The sequence below is a fragment of the Durio zibethinus genome, chromosome 5 (genome assembly GCF_047325235.1).
Source record: "Durio zibethinus cultivar Kanyao isolate XHJ-2024 chromosome 5, ASM4732523v1, whole genome shotgun sequence".
NCBI classification, from domain to species: Eukaryota; Viridiplantae; Streptophyta; class Magnoliopsida; order Malvales; family Malvaceae; genus Durio; species Durio zibethinus.
The window spans coordinates 1,525,872-1,547,375 of NC_143166.1; the positions used below are offsets into that span (position 1 = coordinate 1,525,872).

At 30.8% G+C, this 21,504-nt stretch overlaps 4 protein-coding genes across 6 annotated transcripts; all 4 read left to right on the forward strand.

Annotated features, from left to right (window-relative positions):
• The first annotated feature begins 396 nt into the window (after positions 1 to 396).
• LOC111283010 (uncharacterized) lies at positions 397 to 3,588 on the forward strand. Its single transcript, XM_022871353.2, has 9 exons — positions 397 to 614; positions 1,409 to 1,529; positions 1,619 to 1,686; positions 1,781 to 1,840; positions 1,943 to 2,101; positions 2,466 to 2,612; positions 2,719 to 2,933; positions 3,052 to 3,160; positions 3,231 to 3,588. Exons 1-9 carry the CDS (start codon positions 471 to 473, stop codon positions 3,327 to 3,329), a joined length of 1,122 nt encoding a protein of 373 aa, XP_022727088.2. The 5' UTR covers positions 397 to 470; the 3' UTR covers positions 3,330 to 3,588.
• Positions 3,589 to 8,051: 4,463 nt separating this feature from the next.
• Positions 8,052 to 9,749, forward strand: LOC149518640 (ureide permease 2-like). Its single transcript, XM_089761443.1, has 2 exons — positions 8,052 to 8,704; positions 8,988 to 9,749. The coding sequence occupies exons 1-2, from the start codon at positions 8,468 to 8,470 to the stop codon at positions 9,132 to 9,134; spliced, it is 384 nt and encodes a 127-aa protein (XP_089617569.1). The 5' UTR covers positions 8,052 to 8,467; the 3' UTR covers positions 9,135 to 9,749.
• Positions 9,750 to 11,757: 2,008 nt separating this feature from the next.
• On the forward strand, positions 11,758 to 13,559 carry LOC149518641 (PLASMODESMATA CALLOSE-BINDING PROTEIN 3-like). Of its 3 annotated transcripts, XM_089761446.1 has the most exons (4): positions 11,758 to 12,001; positions 12,351 to 12,593; positions 12,692 to 12,722; positions 13,388 to 13,559. In XM_089761446.1, exons 1-4 carry the CDS (start codon positions 11,950 to 11,952, stop codon positions 13,473 to 13,475), a joined length of 414 nt encoding a protein of 137 aa, XP_089617572.1. In that variant the 5' UTR covers positions 11,758 to 11,949; the 3' UTR covers positions 13,476 to 13,559. The 3 variants fall into 3 exon arrangements, with proteins under 3 accessions (XP_089617572.1, XP_089617570.1, XP_089617571.1); XM_089761445.1 differs by lacking the exon at positions 13,388 to 13,559 and having other exon boundaries at positions 11,763 to 12,001; positions 12,711 to 13,207; XM_089761444.1 differs by lacking the exon at positions 13,388 to 13,559 and having other exon boundaries at positions 12,351 to 13,207.
• Positions 13,560 to 16,808: 3,249 nt separating this feature from the next.
• Positions 16,809 to 19,961, forward strand: LOC149518642 (uncharacterized). Its single transcript, XM_089760524.1, has 9 exons — positions 16,809 to 17,016; positions 17,799 to 17,919; positions 18,009 to 18,076; positions 18,170 to 18,229; positions 18,332 to 18,490; positions 18,856 to 19,002; positions 19,109 to 19,323; positions 19,442 to 19,550; positions 19,621 to 19,961. Exons 1-9 carry the CDS (start codon positions 16,879 to 16,881, stop codon positions 19,717 to 19,719), a joined length of 1,116 nt encoding a protein of 371 aa, XP_089616650.1. The 5' UTR covers positions 16,809 to 16,878; the 3' UTR covers positions 19,720 to 19,961.
• The last annotated feature ends 1,543 nt before the right edge of the window (positions 19,962 to 21,504 follow it).

The window sequence follows — 21,504 nt, forward strand, 5'->3', positions numbered from 1 at the left end:
TATTTTAATTAATTAATTTCTTTCTAATGTTTCTTCTCATAGTCATTTTTTATTATTTATAATATGATCCAAAAATAAAATATGTTCATTAAATCAGGCTATCAAAAATATAATAATATTTATTATATTTTTTAATTTTTATATTTATTTTATTTATTTGATGTTTAAAAATTTTGAATGTTAAATATGAATAATTTTAAAATATATATGTTGATGGGTTTTTATATTTGGGATTTCAATATATTAGATTTAATTTTATTTATTTGATATTTGAAAATATTTTATTTATACATACAAAATAATAAAAAATTAATAAATCCACGTGTTCAACGTCAACGGTCACGTTTAATCCGACGATAGCAGCTTCAGCTATATATATAGGCAATAATAAATGAATATTAATCAAATTCAATTGTCATTTTGTTTTGAATAAAGGTTAAAGGCAAAAGCACTGTTACATTCTAACCGCCATGGATCCTCCTCACCAACAGAGATCCGAAACCACACCGACATCGCCATCGTCACCGCCACCCCCACCGTCTCCTCTAGCTCAAGGAGGCGATTCTTTTCCAATCATCATGATTGTCTTTACTTTTGTAGTTATTGGCTCCTTGGTAATTAAACGTCTTCTCTCTCCGCATTCTATACGTTTACGCTCATTGTCTTTGTGAACAACGCTTTTGATTGCTTCTTATTGATTTATGGATGTCTTAGCTTCATTATTAGGACTTCTTTTCCAAATCACGATTCATTTTATTGAAGTTCGATCAAAAGGTGATATCTTTTTTTATTATTAATGAATGTTTAGTTTGCTTTTTTTGAGTGATGATTTTAATTCTTTTAGGTTTTTTTAGTTAAGTTTAATCTTCCTTATATTCTTTTTCTCTTGAGTTTGATTGGCAGTGATTTTTCTGACATGGTGTCAAGTTATCCTTATTTGGTTTTTTTTTTTTCTTTGAAGAACATTTTGTTTAATGTTTATTTCTGATTGTGTCAAACATCTCTTGCTTGATTTAAACCTAAATTCATCATTAAGTGAGATACCATCACTTAACAATTTAAAGCTCGTTTATCACAGTATTAAATTGATTGTTTTTTGAAGCCCCCGCTTGGTTTAGCCTAGAGCTTTATTTATTGTTCTTTTAATTTGTAAAGGACACTTCTCATGACAGAGGGAATTGCTTCTCCGGATGGAAATTGCTACAGTACAGAGTTGCTTAGTTTGATATATTTTTGAGAGTTGCTATAATCTAAACATCTATAGAAGCTCATATGAAAGGCAACAATTTCCTTAGGCTCTTCAACTGGAGAATTCTTGCTTCTTAGATTGTAGAAACAAATGTGCAAGATTATTTGCTAAAGCTACTTTAGCACCGAAATTCATGAGGTGTAACGATGAGATTTTCAGGCAATGAATCCATCGTCTTCGAATATTAAAAATACCTTTTCCATTTTGCATCAAGTCCCAGAAGGTCATGTTGGGGTGTATTGGAGGGGTGGTGCTCTTCTAAATACGATAACAGAGCCAGGTTAGGCTTGAGTCTTCTTTTTATGATTCACAATAGCTGGTTGCTTGTGTTGGTTTTGTCTGCAGCCTTCTTATGTTTACAATAATCAGGTTTCCACTTGAAGATGCCTCTGATAACCCATTATGAGCCCGTTCTAGTTACTCTGCAAACAGATCAGGTTTCTTTTTTTTCTTTGCAAAAATTGTGAAAATTATCTATCATTTGGCCTTCATAATAATATCCTATTTCTTTTTTCATTTAAAAAAATGTAGGTGAGGGATATTCCATGTGGTACGAAAGGGGAAGTGATGATCAACTTTGAAAAGATAGAGGTAAGGCTGTAAACTATTCTTAATTCATATTATGTGTGTAGTTTAAGGTCTGAGTCTGACTTTCTTCCTTCATTGATATTGTTTGAATAACATCTGTTTCAGGTTGTCAATCGGCTTAAAAAAGATTCTGTGTATGAAACGCTGTTCAACTATGGTGTGCATTATGACAACACATGGATATATGACAAGATCCATCATGAGATCAATCAGTTTTGCAGCTGTCATACTCTTCAACAAGTTTATATAGATGTGTTTGATCAGGTAAGAAAGGGTGCAAACTGAACCGTGCTCTTTAAGGCTAAGGTTGCCAGTTCCATTCGCCCACGACTACAAGATAAATGAAGTGTATTTAAACTATAATGCCCTTTTTCTATGACATATGTGGTGCAACTTAAAGCTATAACAGAATACTAAGCCTATTGAAGTGTTTTTTGGGAGTTTACTATATTCTGATCCTTTAAACAGAGATTTAATATTCACCTGTTAAAGTGCCTTGAGCTTATTTTTTCATGTTTGAATTGTCAGTAGGATTGTGCTGTATAAATTTTTTTCTTTCCGCACCTTCCTCTTCTTGTAATAATATTTCTTAAGGTTTTGTCAACTAAATCAAAATTTGATGTTTCAGATTGATGAAAAGATGAAGGATGCTCTACAGGGTGATTGCACACGCTATGCTCCAGGAATTGAAATTCTTAGTGTACGTGTTACAAAGCCCACTATACCTGACAGCATTAGAAGAAATTATGAACAAATGGAAGAGGAACGCACCAAGGTATATAACTTTCTAATCTTCTATAAGCTCATAACTTTACTGTTTGCTTGCCTAGTACTTTTTGATAATTTCATGATTTATATCAATCTATAATGTTATTATGCAGGTTTTAATATCTATTGAGAGACAAAAGGTAGTTGAGAAAGAGGTAGAGACACAGAAAAAGATGGCTATTAGTGAAGCTGAGAAGGCTGCCACTGTTAGCAAGATCCTGATGGAGCAGAAGCTGATGGAGAAGGAGAGTGCCAGAAGGCAGCAGGAAATTGAGAACCAAATGTACATAGCTCGTGAAAAGAGTCTAGCAGATGCTGATTTTTATCGGTAAAATAATCTTTTAAAATCATTTTTTACTTTTATTTTTTTCTAACTTTGAGTAAGAGCTATGTGAAATGATGCTGTAGAGGTGTTGATATTTCAGTCCTCTCTCTGCATTTTTCAGTGTAATGAAAGAAGCTGAGGCAAACAAATTGAAGCTGACTCCAGAATTTCTTGAACTCAAGTTTATTGAGGCCATTGCTGATAACACAAAAATTTTCTTTGGGGACAAGGTCTGCCTTTTCTTCTCACTTTGTCCCTTTGTCTTTCTTTGTGAGCCTGGCTCATGTATTTGTTCTGCAGGTGCCCAATATGGTTTTCGATCAAAGGCTGCTTGGTAACTTCCTTCATAATGTGTCAAGACAGGTGCCTGGTGTGAGGCAAATTAAGTCAGATGCTTAAGTTCCAATAATTTCCATAAAGTGAAATGATCAGTACAACTTATATACAACATAGAAAGAAAGTCACTTGAATGGATTTTCTCAAGCTACATTTTTGGCTAATCATCTTTTTTTCTGGATGGTATATAAGTGAGTCTTTTTTTTTTTTTTTTTCCATTTTTTTTGGATGAAATATTGGAGAGAGACTCGATATATTGCTTTTTGTTAGCAGAAAAAATTTAAAATTAATATGAAAAAATAAATTATATTTTATTATTTTATATTTATTTTTTAAATTCTTAATTTAATTTGAATCCTACGTGAAACATGAGCAAAGTTTTTTTTGACACCTATTAGTTTTATGCAATATTTGGATAAATATTAATAAAAGAAAGGAAAGGAAAGGAAAAGAAATGAAAAGAAAGTAAAAAAAAGCTTTTTAAAGGAAAGAAAAAAAATATATTCTTTATTTATATAATTAAATTAATAAAGGAAAGGAAAAGAAAAGAATTTTAATAATCATTATTTGAATAAAGAGAAAAAAAATGGAAATGATTCATTATAATAAATTTTTAATTATAATCTTTCATTGATTGTGATTTTAGAGTATTTTTCGATCATGATATGTTTGTTATCTTGTTTGACCTCATAATTACTGTTATATAAGTGATTTTTATATTGAAAGAGACATGAAAAACTTACTTAAAAAAAATGACTTTAAAAAAAATTACACAAAAATTATGATATAGTTAAGTTTTTTTTACTAAGTTTTTAGTATTAATAAATAAAAAAATTATTATAATAATTTTTTTATAAAAATAAATTTGTTTTTAAATTTTCCTTTCCTTAGTTTTTTTATCAAATTGAATTATTAAAAAATTGAGGATTATAAAAAAAATAAAAAATTATTGAGTTTCAATTTCTTTCCTTTCTTTTAAATTAAAAATTTATTCAAATAAAGAAATAATTTTTCTATTTTTATTACTTTTTTTTTTTCTTTCTTTCCCTTCCCCTCAATCCAATCACGTTGTTATGGAATTTCGGAAATTCCATTTGAGCGGAAGATCAATTGGCTTATTAGTCCAAATTCTAATTCAACAACGCACTGCGCATGGGTCAGGGCAACCGACCAATTATTCAACAGATGATTCATATTTTATGAAATTTCTCAAACAAGATCATCAATTTCTCACGACATATTGACTTGGAGTAAGTACCTAAGACTAAGCCAAGCAACCAACCAATGAAAAGCAACGTGCAATGATTCAAGATTTTCTGAACCGACTACAAATCCGAAAGAATCTCTTTCCAAGATTCTAGATCAAGACATCACAATACCCTTTTTGCTTTATGAGTCAATCAATGCCTTTTCCCTTTGCAGACTGTTTTTTCTTCTTTGTTATTTGCACATCTCTAAGTGCTTCCTCAGTTTGCAGCTTTGTTCTAAGGCACTTCTCTGAAAGTTTCTGACCATTAAACTGGTTAAGGTAAAAACTTCATAGTTCATACTTTCCAAATCGTTTGGATTATTGAATTTCTGATTGTGGGTTTTTTTTTCAGTTGACTTTTGAATTCTTGCTCTGAATCTGTTTTTCCTCAGGCTATGCTTGCTTTGCTGTCTGTTTGCTGGCATATTCTTTATCTTCTTTTCTGGATTTTTTTTTGCCTTATCTTTCTGAAATATGAGCTCTCAACCAGTCATTTCTGAGGTGTCCAATCTACTTAGAGGATCTTGCACTGTCCTGTCTATATCTGTGTTTTTGCTTATATAAAGGCTTCTCGTTTTCCAATAGTTGTTAGATTGATTGGATGCCAATTGCCAGCTGCTTGGAGCCTGGCGTGTAATGGTATTTCGGGAAACCAATGGGGTTTAGAAATGAAAGGGTTTCTTCTACTTGGAATTCCTTAATTTTAGGGAATCTCCATGCCTCCATGTAGGGCTTAACAGGCCAGTAAATTTACTAAATTTGACCAAATGAAAGATGGATTAGACACCAAGCCTTCTTCTTTATAACAGGATTTTCCAGGCATTGCATCCTTGATCTTTTTACCAACTAAGAGGATTGTTTTTAGTGGTTTGAAAATGTATCTGGTGGAAAACAAAAGAGGTGCCATAGCCTGCATGCTGCTGGCTTTGTTCATTTGAAAATGTATAAGGATTGCAACGTCATATTTTGAAAAGACAAGGGAAATCTTTTTTACCTGGCCAAAATTTATCAACTTTCCTTTTAACATTACTTCATTTCCACATTTATTCTTTTATAGCATGTGAATTGTGAAGATGGTGTTAGTTTGTCTTGGAAAATTCGAAGAGAAAAATACATCCAGCTCGAGCACTTGTAACTGACTCTTCGCTCTCGAGTCCAATCTGATATCACTACAAATTCATTTGTCTAAAGTGAACCAGAAATGTATCTCACCGCTACTAACTGCTGTACGCGAATCTTGTTTCTTTGACCTCCGCAGCCTTACTTGCAATTGGCGGACTGTCCTCTCCTCATAGCACTTTGTGATCTTCGGCTACTGATGTCCTTAAACAACCTGCCGTATCAGCTATCTCATGTTTGAGTTGGGAGGTAATAAACCACTTGGACCGCTATCTCTGAAACTTGCCTCGACAAAAATACAGGCGAGAGCTTTCAAGCTGACTGATAGGGCACCTTTTTCTTTGTCTATAGATTTATTTGGCTAGAAGGTAGAAGAATTTCAAATAATTGGAATTCTTCAATGTAGACTTTTTGAGTATTGGTATCAAAGAAAACTTGCTAACAAAGAGGTAAAATCCATTTCCTATTATTGATGAGATGTGTATCAAGGTTTTTCAATTAATAAGAGGCTCAATTAAGGATTTTATATTTGCGTGATTTTCAATTAAGGATATTAACTTTAATTTGGTTTAATTTAAGATGTAACATTTTCGACTTTGTTCAAATAAAACCTTCTGTTACGATTATAATTTACATACACAAAAAAAAAAGTATGAATCAATGTTTTGCAATATAATAAACAGTAAAATTTAGCAAAAAATTGTCTTCTTTAGCTTTTTTTCTCAAGCGAACTTTGTTTTCTTGTTCTTTCTAACCGAAGAACAAATACTTAAAAATCAATCTTTTTCTCCATTGATTTCACCGTTTGTCCTTATCCTTCGCCAGCAGCATAGCTTCTTCATGGCTGAAATCAGAATTTTTGGTTTAACCCCTCTTTTATGTTCTTCTTTCTTAAATCTCTAAATCAAAATCCAATCACAACTTAAAAAATAAAGAGCTCAAGAATCATAGAATCTCATTCGCTATTTATTTGCCATTTATTGTGTTGCTGATCAATTAGTGCTTCCTCCCTTTTTCTAACTGTGTTTTAAACCTCAAAAATTCTCAAAAAAATCAAACCCAAAAGAAATTCTAAAAAAGAATCAAACCCTAAAAAAACCCTTTACGGATGAATTTTAGAATCTTGTTCCTATGGTTGCTTCTATGTATTGAAACTTCTTATTGGATCAATTGCTTATTCGAGACTAGTTGTTGATTGTTGATCTTAATGATGAATTTGCTTTGTTAATTGTCTAACAAAAAAAATTTTCTTAACCCAAAAAACTTCTTAGAACAATTGATTTATTGTGTATTTTTTTCTCTCTTCAAAGATTCAAAAACTTTGCCCAATTTTCTTGCTTTTCAATGACTTGATTGTGAATTGCTATTGTCTAGCCTCCCTTGCTTGATTGTTCAAGGGTAATTGTTGTACTTCATTTTGCTCTTTGCCTCCCTATTGATCATCAATTTTTACTATGTTCATTTTTTGTATTTTGTTCATTGGAGTTAATGGGTTTAATAGAAAATGTTAACGGATAATAGACTTGACGGCGCATGTAAGCCACTATAACTGAGTTTTTATTTGAACAAATTCGAAAATATTATATCCTACATTGAATCAAATTAAAATTGTGATCCTTAATTAAGCAACCACTAAAACTTTTAATCTCAAATTGAGCATTTATCCTTGATAAAATAAAAAAGAAGCATGATATATGGAATTGATTTATAGCATAAAAAAAGAGCTAAACCATCAAACATTCTTAGCTGCTAAAGTATTCAGAGAGTACACTCCACCCAGTGATCAGCAACTCGTTTCTCGTTTTCTTTTGGATAATTGAGACTGCTAGGAATTAAACCTTAAGTTTCATATTTTACTAATAGACCACACGGTTATTGACAACTTGTTTCTTGTTCATGGGTTGGTTTTAACAACACTTTCTTGTTCAGCTGCATAACATATAGAATCCAGTATTGCATTCAAGGCAACCATTATTTTCATATTTGGTTGGTTTTCAGCTTCAGTTGGGAACTTCATCATTTTTTCCAAGTGTGTTCACTAATATAAGGTGCCCTGCCGAATCCGACTCCATAAAAAAACCAGCTGGTTCTTCCAATTATGGAACATGATGTTGTCACAAACCAATAAGCTTAGGTTGATCAATGTATGAACATATGTATACTCAGTTTTCAAACAAGGATGCCAATTTCTGGGGTCTTATTGGCTTGAAAAATGTTAAACCTCTTGACTTTTCAACACTATGGATGGTGACAAGAAAGAAGAAACGTCCAAATTTATAAAACAAGTTGCATTCAAATGAATCCTGTTTCATAAAGTAAGCTATAAAACTGACCATTGGACGTTGGAATCAGCATATATTTTTATGCAGAAACTGTTCAATACGTACTTTGGAGCAGCCGCCTCAAATATTCTATAAAGTTCTTTTGTTCAAGATCCGGTATTTTGAGGTGAAGTTTGAAAGGTGTCAATTGATACAGTTTTCAAAGTTTAAGCCTAAAAGTGTTATCCGTCGAAGGTTTCAAACATCTTGCTTTTATGAAGTAGTGGGGTCTCTAAAAAGGTTCTTTTTTTCTCATTTTTGACTTGCTGCTTCTCTTCTTTCTCACTAGTCCTCTCAGCCCATTGAAGACTTGATTGTTTCTTTGCCAAAAGGCTTCTTTTTGTACAACTTTTGATTTTTCGTAGAGGTCAGAAAGCTAGTGGGATTTGGTGAACTTGGGTTTTGAAAATTCCAGCTTTTAAACTATAATTTTTCTTGGTTTTAGGATTACCAGACATTTCTTCTTCGATCAGGCTTCAACCTTAGAGGATTTTATCTTCAGTAAATTGAAGATGTATCTAGTGGAGAGCAAAGGAGGTGCAATAGCTTGTATGCTGCTTGCTCTTTTCTTCTTGGGCACACGGCCTGCTATTATCACTCTGCTAGAAAGACGAGGACCCCTTCCTCAACACACTTATCTTGATTATACAATGACAAATCTCTTGGCTGCTGTCATTAAAGCTTTAACATTTGGTCAGATAGGGGACAGCATGGTCGAAAGACCCAATTTTTTTGCTCAACTTTCTCAGGTGAGTTTCCTCTTTGGCTTTTGAGTTTTGTGGTTCAAGTGGACTGTTAATCTATGTTCTGAATCTGTTGAATGATTCTTGGCTAGCAGGAAAGATTCTAATAACTAATAAGCTTCTAGTAACCATTTATTATTTCACATATCTGAGTATATGTACAGAACTAAATGGGTTATTTTCCTTTTAAATGATTGATATAGCATTGTTCTCTACATTTTTTTTTTGTTGAAAATGGCATAATATAAATAGTTTGAACTGGTTGTTATTGTCATGGGAATTGATGCAGGATAATTGGCCCTCTATTTTGTTTGCAATGGCTGGTGGGGTGGTTCTCAGCCTGGGAAACCTTTCCACACAATATGCATGGGCTTTTGTTGGTTTATCAGTTGTACAAGTGATTTCATCAAGCATGACTGGTGTAATAGGTTACTGATCGAACACTGAAAAGAACTTGAATTTTTTTATCTCATTGTAGAGTACAACATTTCTGACTTTTTTTGTTACTTTTTTCTTTGATTCTAACAGGTACAACCTTGAATTACTTCTTAGATGACAGAATCAACAGAGCTGAGATCCTTTTCCCGGGTGTTGGTTGCTTCCTTCTAGCAGTTTGTCTTGCATCAGCTGTTCACTCATCCAATTCAGCTGATAACAAAGCAAAACTTAGCAGTTGGTCAAATGATAACGAAACAGGGAGAGAGTATGCTTCATTCCTTCATAAACATTGGCTAAACAAATCATATGATCTTTTCAAATTGTTATGACTATTGATTTGATATATTTTCATTTCCTGTTTCATTAGTTTGTTATTATATATGCAAGTGATGAGACTGATCAGTGTCGTTAGCCAAAACATTTTTAATTTTAGATAAAAGTTTGATTTCTTATGCTGCAATATAATACTGTTTCACAAAATCAACCATTTGCCAATATGACAGGTGTCATGGTCATAGAGATAAGTCATAAATCTCACATTGGTTGTGTATTAGAGTTGATTTTGAGATATAAGAGTTCATACCACTTTTAATTTGTGAGAAGTTTTTTGTAGGATAAATCTATAAGATCAACGGGTTAGAATGGATAATATCTCACAAGTTAATAGTGAGCCTTCGTTGGAGTGAGGGAGAATGTCATGATCTTAAAAAGGAGTCATGAATCTCACATTCAGCATTCAACTGTATCGGAAGAAGCAATTCCAAACAAGGGTAAGAAGCATCCTTGGATCTCAAGCGTAACACTTCATATCTGTCTTTCTAATTCCATTTACTAAGCCTCCTTTTGTTATATAACAGTGACAAAGGATCTAGAAAATGGGAATGTTCCTGTAGGCAAGGCAAAAGCAGGAACAGCTACCTTCCTGATAGAGCTTGAGAAAAGAAGGTCAATCAAGGTTGGAAGTTTCACTTCACCATTTACTTGGTCTTACTAACTCTAAGAGCAGATTTTTTCGTTCTCTGCCAATGTAGTCTTGTGGTTTGATTAACTCTTCTTTACAGGTGTTTGGAAAGAGCACTTTCCTTGGACTGTCCTTAACTTTCTTCGCTGGCGTTCGCTTCTCCCTCTTCTCACCAGCAATCAACTTGGCAAAAGAAATTTAATATATATATATTTTTACAAAAGAGGTCATGTTTTAGAGACAAAGATATATATTATAGATATTAATATTTGAATGAATCTTAGATTTATTAAATGATATTTCTTATAAATTCAATTGAGATAAATTTGAATTAAAAAATTAAGTACTTTAAAAGCATTATTATTAGCATTAATGGTTCATTCACTCTTTTTTTTTGTTTTATTTTAATAAATTTGACTTCTAAATCATATTATTTATTTTATCATGAGTTATATCTTGATAAATGATTTAAAATAAATTTTATAATGTAAAACATGATATAATGATATAATACGAATATTATATAAAAATAAAATATAAAATGATACGGATTAAAATTTTAATAATAATTATATATAAATTTAACAAAAAAAATATATATGTTATATTTTTGTAACGATATGAATTGTGATACATAATTTTTATATAAAATATGATATAAATACATAAATTTTTTTATTATACACAATATAAATACATGAATTATCAAATTTAATTCAAAAGTTGAAAAGAGAGAAAAAAATAATGATAAATGTGAATTTTTTTTTTAAAAAAAATTTGGACAGTTATATTTTTAGAAATTTTATCATTTTTCTAGGCCAAATGTGATAGTTGAGAAAAAAAACTAGACTAAATCAAAAGATTCAACCTTTTTTTACCTCTATTAATCTTCATATTTTTTACTAGTTCATTATTAAAACAAGTTATTCTTTTTGATCAATTTGATTCTCTTTTTGTCCAATCTTCTCTCTTTTGTACCAAACACCAAAAGTTTTATAATTTCTTCTAAAATGTTTTCATTGTTGCCATTAGATCCGCAGTAAGTGCCGACTCGTATTGCACACTGCTGAGCCTTCAAGGTAGACTTAAGACTTCAAAGGGTTGAATTTGAATGGCAAAACAGACAAATCTTTGAATTTCATAACATTTAACACAATCTTGTTTGAATGTTGGGTCCTGTGGATTACGTAGAAGCTGAGAAACCATGAAACAAAATCCATCCATATACAATGTGCAAGGTAGAACCAAAGTTCATTAATTTATACTCCCATTCAGAAAAGTTGAACAAGAAGGGAACACCACATATGTAATGCAAGTTCTTCGTGACAGCACATTGATGAAAGATCTCAAAGGGTCCCCCAATGGTAGAGCCATCAGACATCAGTTTCAACCTCACTTTCACTCTACCAACCTGAACCAGGTTGGGTGGGGTTAAGTTTTGATGATTCACTTGAGTTAATGACCGTTTGAGAAAAAATGTATATGAAATAATATGAACATGGATGATATACATAGAAATACTGAAAAAAACAGTCAAATACATGACAAAAACCTTTTGCTTAAGGGCTTTGCTCAGTTTCCCAGACCACCTAAAAAGAATCCAATACAATAAAGATTGGTATATTGTAATAAGTACCCTATATATATATATATATCAGATACAGACACCCACTATCACCAGTTACTACCCACCGACCACCATCATACTTTCTTTCTTATTGTTTGTCTAGAAGTCTCCATTCTCTCCATCTCTCTCTCTTTTTTTTTCTGCCATCTTTGATTGAAGTTTGAATGAACTATACTAAAAGTCAGTTAATTTCTCAAATTTTCGCCTCTAAATCTTGCATCAACCATGGCTCTTTTAATTTGCCTAGTGCTTGTCTTTGCCACGACTGGCCACTCAAGTAAGCTCATTGGATTTTGTGATTTTCTTCTTACTTTTAAAACTTTTTTCTGTTCTTTTTCAACTTCGGATTAGATATAAAGATTTTTGAGTTATCATAACTCAAGATTTCTGATATGGGTTCTCTTCTTTGCTTAAGAAATATTCAGATGGTTTCTTAAAAGATTTCTTCTTTTCATCTCTTTTTGTAAAGAATTTTGATGGAGAATCTTTTGTATCTTTTTTTTTCTTGTTTGAACGCAAAAGAAAAAAGTTTTCATTTTTCATAGTGCTATTGAATGTTTTTCGGATTGAGCTGTTAGAAGCTAACTTTTTTTTTGGTTTTGGGGTGTTGCGTTTTCTTTCTATAGGTGCTACTTATTGCTTATGTAAAGATGGGGTGAGTGATCAAGCTCTCCAAAAGACCCTGGATTATGCTTGTGGAGCTGGAGCTGATTGTACTGCAATCCTCCAAAATGGTGCTTGCTATAATCCCAACACCGTGAAAGATCACTGCAACTATGCTGTTAATAGTTATTTCCAAAACAAAGGTCAAGTTACAGGAAGCTGTGATTTTTCTGGCACTGCTACAGTTAGTTCTAATCCTCCTACCAGTAAGTCCCTTAACCTATCCCTTCTGTTACCACATATTTCTTTCTTCTTTTCTTTTATTTTTGGATTTTTTCTCATTTTTTTGGCACAACATTTGCGGATATTGCTTCCACTTGCAGCTATCCCTCAAGGTATGCCTCTCAGCTTGTTGATTCTGCAGTAAGGTTTCAGAGTCGCTTTCACATCTAAGTTCCCTTCTGACATGTTCCGCTGAACACTTGTGATTGTCAAAACTAGAATCTGCCACTTTGAATGAAAATTTTTTATCAAGTTTCCAACTATCATCTATGTTTTCTCTTATGTCTCAGCTTTGGGATTTTTCTGTTAGGTACAACCAACATTGTAGATATGATCTGGATTTTGCTTTCAGAAGCAATTTACAACTCTGTCAATTTTCATTAAATAATTTGTATGACGCTCAATTAAGTAAAAGAGTCGCTCTAGCCCCTCCCAAATAGCGAAATCATCTTTCTTTGATTCCTCCAGAAGGAGGCTGGTTGTATCATCTTTGTTTCTGGCTTACAGCTGCGAGCTGTCATGATTTGATTTTTCAGAAGTTGTTTGTCTTCTTTCTTATCAAAGTATTTTTTATTCCTTGTAACCAAAAAATTTTTTTTTTGATTCCCCATTTCTGTTGGACATCTGTTATATTCTCATGTTAGCATGTTTCCATGTTGCTTTCATAGCATGAGTGCTTTTAGGTCTAGTGGGTCTGTAAAATTTTCTAATCCACGAGGGCTTTTATTTTAACAGTAAAGCATCGAACATTCTATTTTTTTGTGCTAAATTTTGGCAGTAGCATTGGCACAACTCCAACTACTGGGACAACCAGAGGGACTCCACCCACAGGGACAACCACAGGGACTCATTCCATCTCCACATAAGCAGTAAGTCGCCTCTCACAAAAAAAAAAAAAAAAAAAAAATCACAGTGAAAAACATCCCAAAGCACAATCCAATAATTTTACTTGACTCTTTTTTGTTTTTTTCTTCAAACATGATTTTTGATGAATTATTTGAAATATATTTTATTTTTTTTCGTTTATTGAATTTAACAAATAATTTTAAACAATAATTTTATATTTATTTATTAAATAAATTAAATACGAAAAAAATTTATTCCATTCATTTATATTTGTAAATAATTTCGTTTAAGGTTTGTTTTAAATTTGATTCGTTTATTATTTGTTTATAATAATGTTAATAAAATTATTTTTTTATTTTTTATTTTAATCTTATTTTAAGGTTAATTTATATTCATTTTGGTTCATTTTTATTCATTTATAATTTGTTTTTTTAAATTTATTTATAATTTATTTATATATATTTATGAAAATGTTCATTTAATATTTATATACGAATTCATTTAATTGAACTGAATACGAATTGAATACGAAAAGAAATCTCTTTGGTTCGTTTATACTCGTGATGCTATGGCTCTCTTCAAAACAACCAACAACATTTTCTTCACTTTTGGTAGAAAGCAGCAACAGTCCTAACATGAATGGAATCACAGTAAATTTCGCCAAACACAACAAGTAGAAACGATAATAACCATTGTGATTAACATGTCAAGCGATTCCAGATATGCTTTTTATAGCATTGTTGAAATCTAGATATGCTGCATCTTTGTTTCCAGTACGATGAATGAATTGTTAAACATTCTGATACGATATATGAAAATTTCGTGGATAAAATCGTCGGTAATCAATTAATTGGTAATTATCAAAGAATTTTACTGATATATTTTTCATCGGTAATTATTGATGGAATAGCATTATCGATGATACTAACAAAATTTTTTGTTGTATTACTGACAAAAAATCTTGTCCATAAAACTTAATCTTCTGGGTTTCTGTTCTGATTTATGTTGGTTGTTCTAACAAAGCCACATGATTTGAAAACACAATGATAAAACAACTGATAAGATGTATAGATCTCACATATCTTGGCAAGACAAAGTTATATTGTGACCATTTAGTTGCAGAAAAGCATTATCATATCAAGCATACAGTGAAAATCATAGTTAAATATAGTTAGAGCAGAGAGCCAGAGAAAGAATTACACCTTCATTACGTAGGGACGAACTGAGCCTTTTTCTGGCAGTGATCGGCCATTGGGTTTTGGTTTTGCATTTCGGGAACAACGTCGGCGCGGGGCTGGTGGTGAGGGTGAGGATTTTCCGTCACCAGGGAGTGGAATTAACGTCGCCTGGGGGCTGCCTCCTCCATGAAGTGAGTGATCGACCGTACTTTTAACTGATTACCAAATGATAACTGATAGCCGCGTAATCTGAGGTTTGCACCTAGACGTATCTTTGTAATGAAACTTTAGCCTCAAGCGAGTGGATGGCGCGTGTGATAGCGCCTTTCGTCTTACTTTCTGTCAATGCTCGTCAAACGCAGGAACATCCTCCAAAAAAATGAGGCAAGTTCGAATGATCCGACATCATATGTTTCGTCAAAAAAACATTACATTTTCGTAAGGAAAAAAAAAGGGGGAAATTTCCCTGAATTTCATCATTCAGTTCACGCTAATTCTGGGTTGGACTTTTTTTTTTCTTTAAGAGAAAAATATATTCAAATCTTTTTTAGTCTATAGTCATGGAATGGGTGGCCTTTTCTTCTAACTAGTTGTTTCTGGGTGGTTGTGGAATGGGACAGATAAAGAACATTCCAGTTCTTTGAATAAATAATAATTGTATATGTTTGAGAATGAATGTATTTTTTTTTATAAAAAAAATCGTACTTGAGGATGAAGTAATATTTATAAATATTAAAATATAAATTTAAATATATTATTAGTGGATTTAGTAATTCATGTATTCATGTAATGTAATTCATATTTTTTTATAAAAATTACGTATCATAATTTATGTTGATGCGAAAATATAAAATATGTATATATTTTTTGTTTTGTTAAATCTATTTATGATTTTTACAAAACTTTTAAATTATATCATTTTTTTATTTTTTATTCATATTATTTTCGTATTATATTATCATATCGTATTTAAAATTAATAAATCTAATCATTATAATTATTTGTAAAAATAAAAAATCACAAATAATTTTATTACCCTTCTATCAAGTTATCATCTTCATTTAGGGATGTGATAATGTCATTAAATTAATCTAATCTTATCTTGATTTGAGTTTGATTTGAATCTAGATAGAACTTTTTTCTTTTTTTCAATTTTGACTTAAAAAGTAATTTAATTGTTTAAACTCTACTTAATTGGACTCAACCTCAATTATTATGAACATAAATAAGGGATTTAAAAATAAAAACTCAATTCAAGTTTAAATTTGAGTTTCATTTCAAAATTCAAATAAAATATTGAATTAATTATAATAAACTATTCGAATTTAATTTAATAATAAATGAATCATACTTGAGTATTATTTAAATATTTAAATTTAACTTAATTAATTTACGAATAACTCGATTGTTTATCTATTTAATTTTATTTTTAAAATAAAAAATTGAAAATCAATAAAAGTTATGTGTTTTATAAATTAAGTAAAAAAAATCTTGAAAATCTTTATTTATGCATATTTTGTATCACTATCATGATATTATTTCAAGAAAAGTAAAAAGAGAAAAATATTTTAGTTCTTTGTAAAGGTATGGAAAATAATGAATTGTTTACTTTTTCTTTTCCACAAAACTTTCCTCCAAAGTTCGTTGCTTGTACAATAGAAAATGAATCAAATAGGAAATGAATCAAACATTTCATGATACTTGCTTATACGTATTAATTTTAAAGAAAATTAATATATTTAAGATTGTATATCGATCTGACCCTTTTTATTTAATTTATTAATAAAAAATTTTGTTTTTTATTTTAATTAATTAATTTCTTTCTAATGTTTCTTCTCATAGTCATTTTTTATTATTTATAATATGATCCAAAAATAAAATATGTTCATTAAATCAGGCTATTAAAAATATAATACTATTTATTTTATTTATTTGATGTTTAAAATTTTTGAATGTTAAATATGAATAATTTTAAAATATATATGTTGATGGGTTGTTATATTTGGGATTTCAATATATTAGATTTAATTTTATTTATTTGATATTTGAAAAGATTTTATTTATACATACAAAATAATAAAAAATTAATAAATCCACGTGTTCAACGTCAACGGCCACGTTTAATCCGACGATAGCAGCTTCAGCTATATATATAGGCAATAATAAATGAATATTAATCAAATTCAATTGTCATTTTGTTTCGAATAAAGGTTAAAGGCGAAAGCAGTGTTACATTCTAACCGCCATGGATCCTCCTCACCAACAGAGATCCGAAACCACACCGACATCGCCATCGCCACCCCCACCGCCTTCTCCAGCTCAAAGAGGCGATTCTTTTCCAATCATCATGATTGTCATTACTTTTGTAGTTATTGGCTCCTTGGTAATTAAACGTCTTCTCTCTCCGCATTCTATACGTATACGCTCATTGTCTTTGTAAACAACGCTTTTGATTGCTTCTTATTGATTTATGGATGTCTTAGCTTCATTATTAGTACTTCTTTTCCAAATCACGATTCATTTTAATGAAGTTCGATCAAAAGGTGATATCTTTTTTTATTATTAATAAATGTTTTGTTTGCTTTTTTTGAGTGATGATTTTAATTCTTTTAGGTTTTTTTATTTAAGTTTAATCTTCCTTATATTCTTTTTCTCTTGAGTTTGATTGGCAGTGATTTTTCTGACATGGTGTCAAGTTATCCTTTTTTTTTTTTTTTCTTTGAAGAACATTTTGTTTAATGTTTATTTCTGATTGTGTCAAACATCTCTTGTTTGATTTAAACCTAAATTCATCATTAAGAACATCACTTAACAATTTAAAGCTCGTTTATCACAGTATTAAATCGATTGTTTTCTGAAGCCCCCGCTTGATTTAGCCTAGAGCTTTATTTATTGTTCTTTTAATTTGTAAAGGATACTTCTCATGACAGAGGGGATTGCTTCTCCGTATGGAAATTGCTACACTACAGAGTTGCTTAGTTTGATTTATTTTTGAGAGTTGCTATAATCTAAACATCTATATAAGCTCATATGAAAGGCAACAATTTCCTTGGGCTCTTCAACTGGAGAATTTTGCTTCTTAGGTTGTAGAAACAAATGTGCAAGATTATTTGCCAAAGCCACTTTAGCACCGAAATTAATGAGGTATAACGATGACATTTTCAGGCAATGAATCCATCATCTTCGAATATTAAAAATACCTTTTCCATTTTGCATCAAGTCCCAGAAGGTCATGTTGGGGTGTATTGGAGGGGTGGTGCTCTTCTAAAGACGATAACAGAGCCAGGTTAGGCTTGAGTCTTCTTTTTATGATTCACAATAGCTGGTTGCTTGTGTTGGTTTTGTCTGCAGCCTTCTTAAGTTTACAGTAATCAGGTTTCCATTTGAAGATGCCTCTGATAACCCATTATGAGCCCGTTCTAGTTACTCTGCAAACAGATCAGGTTTTTTTTTTTTTTGCAAAAATTGTGAAAATTATCTATCATTTGGCCTTCATAATAATATCCTATTTCTTTTTTCATTTAAAAAAAATGTAGGTGAGGGATATTCCATGTGGTACGAAAGGGGGAGTGATGATCAACTTTGAAAAGATAGAGGTAAGGCTGTAAACTATTCTTAATTCATATTATATGTGTAGTTTAAGGTCTGAGTCTGACTTTCTTCCTTCATTGATATTGTTTGAATTACATCTGTTTCAGGTTGTCAATCGGCTTAAAAAAGATTATGTGTATGAAACGCTGTTCAACTATGGTGTGCATTATGACAACACATGGATATATGACAAGATCCATCATGAGATCAATCAGTTTTGCAGCTGTCATACTCTTCAACAAGTTTATATAGATGTGTTTGATCAGGTAAGAAAGGATGCAAACTGAACCATGCTCTTTAAGGCTAAGGTTGCCAGTTCCATTCGCCCACGACTACAAGATAAATGAAGTGTATTTAAACTATAATGCCCTTTTTCTATGACATATGTGATGCAACTTAAAGCTATAACAGAATACTAAGCCTATTGAAGTGTTTTTTGGGAGTTTACTATATTCTGATCCCTTAAACAAAGATTTAATATTCACCTGTTAAAGTGCCTTGAGCTTATTTTTTCATGTTTGAATTGTCCGTAGGATTGTGCTGTATAAATTTTTTTTCTTTCCTCACCTTCCTCTTCTTGTAATAATATTTCTTAAGGTTTTGTCAACTAAATCAAAATTTGATGTTTCAGATTGATGAAAAGATGAAGGATGCTCTACAGGGTGATTGCACACGCTATGCTCCAGGAATTGAAATTCTTAGTGTACGTGTTACAAAGCCCACTATACCTGACAGCATTAGAAGAAATTATGAACAAATGGAAGAGGAACGCACCAAGGTATATAACTTTCTAATCTTCTATAAGCACATAACTTTACTGTTTGCTTGTCTAGTACTTTTTGATAATTTTATGATTTATATCAATCTATAATGCTATTCTGCAGGTTTTAATATCTATTGAGAGACAAAAGGTAGTTGAGAAAGAGGTAGAGACACAGAAAAAGATGGCTATTAGTGAAGCTGAGAAGGCTGCCACTGTTAGCAAGATCCTGATGGAACAGAAGCTGATGGAGAAGGAGAGTGCCAGGAGGCAGCAGGAAATTGAGAACCAAATGTACATAGCTCGTGAAAAGAGTCTAGCAGATGCTGGTTTTTATCGGTAAAATAATCTTTTAAAATCATTTTTTACTTTTATTTTTTTCTAACTTGGAGTAAGAGCTATGTGAAATGATGCTGTAGAGGTGTTGATATTTCAGTCCTCTCTCTGCATTTTTCAGTGTAATGAAAGAAGCTGAGGCAAACAAATTGAAGCTGACTCCAGAATTTCTTGAACTCAAGTTTATTGAGGCCATTGCTGATAACACAAAAATTTTCTTTGGGGACAAGGTCTGCCTTTTCTTCTCACTTTGTCCCTTTGTCTTTCTTTGTGAGCCTGGCTCATATATTTGTTCTGCAGGTGCCCAATATGGTTTTCGATCAAAGGCTGCTTGGTAACTTCCTTCATAATGTGTCAAGACAGGTGCCTGGTGTGAGGCAAATTAAGTCAGATGCTTAAGTTCCAATAATTTCCATAAAGTGAAATGATCAGCACAACTTATATACAACATAGAAAGAAAGTCACTTGAATGGATTTTCTCAAGCTACATTTTTGGCTAATCATCCTTTTTTCTGGATGGTATATAAGTGAGTCTTTTTTTTTTTTTTTTCCATTTTTTTTGGATGAAATATTGGAGAGAGACTCGATATATTGCTTTTTGTTACCAGAAAATAAAGGCAGAATAATTTTTTTTTTTTTTACATTTGTTCATGATTGTTTAATTTGTAAAATGTGTTGGTTTTCTTCCTCTTTGTTTCTGTTGTCAATATGCTTATTGGTTTTTATTCAAGTTCTTATACATGTGATTGCAAGTTAATAGTAGGCAAAAACAATTCTATTTCTGTGTTCTAGTCATCCACGGATTCTCATTCACATTGGCTCAGGTAATTTCTTGGTGTTTGCTTGAGAGATAATAGTATAATACTAGAGCAAAGTTCGTCTCTAAAATGAACTTGCTACAGCTTAGATCATCGTCATTATGGTTATTAGTTAAGGCTGTTAAAGATTGAATTATAATTATCAAACATTAAAAATATGGTTTTTTTTTTTTATATAAAAAAGATCACAATTTAAGAATAATTGTAAATATTTGAGTTTGAACTTCAAATTTATTAAAAGTTATTTTTTTAGGATAATTATATGTGTCACTTAAATTAAGTTTTAAATTTAAAATATAATATTTTATTAATAAATCATGTAAATTTAAAATTAATATGAAAAAATAAATTATATTTTATTATTTTATATTTATTTTTTAAAATTCTTAATTTAATTTGAATCCCACGTGAAACATGAGCAAAGTTTTTTTTGACACTTATTAGTTTTATACAATATTTGGATAAATATTAATAAAAGAAAGGAAAGAAAATGAAAGGAAAATAAAAGAAAATTTTTTAAAAGAAAAGAAAAAATATATGTACTTCTTATCTGGATAATTAAAATTAATAAAAGAAAGAAAAAAAATTTTAATATCTATTATTTGAATAAAGAGGAAAAAGAAAGAAAATGATTTATTATAATAATTTTTTTCAATTATAATGTTTTATTTTTTGTGATTTTAAAATACTTTTAAATCATGATATGTTTATTATCTTGTTTGACTTTATAATTGTTGTTATATAAGTAGTTTTTATATTTAAAAAGACATGTGAAGCTTACTTAAAAAAAAGAAATGATTTTAAAAAAATTATAAAAAAAATTGTGATGTGATTAGGTTTTTTTTATTAAATTTTTAATATTAAAAAAAAGATAGATATAATAGTTTTATTTATAAAATAAAAAATTTTAAACTTTTTTTAGCTTTTTCGTCAAATTGAATTATTAAAAAAATAAAAATTATAAAAAAATAAAAAATTATTGAGTTTCAATTTTTTTTCTTTTCTTTTAAATTAAAACTTTATGCAAATAAAGAAATAATTTTTCTATTTTTATTGCTTTTTTTATTTTCCTTTCTTTCCCTTCCCTCGATCCAATCGTTATGGAATTTCATTTTTGGAAATTCCATTTGAGCGGGAGATCAATTGGCTTATTAATCCAAATTCTAATTCAACAACGCACTGCGCATGGGTCAGGACAACTGGCCAATTATTCAACAGATGATTCAGATTTTATGAAATTTCTCAAACAAGATCATCAATTTCTCACGACATATTGACTTGAAGTAAGTACCTATGACTAAGCCAATCAACGAACCGATGAAAAGCAGCGTGCAATGATCCAAGATTTTCTGAACTGACTATAAAT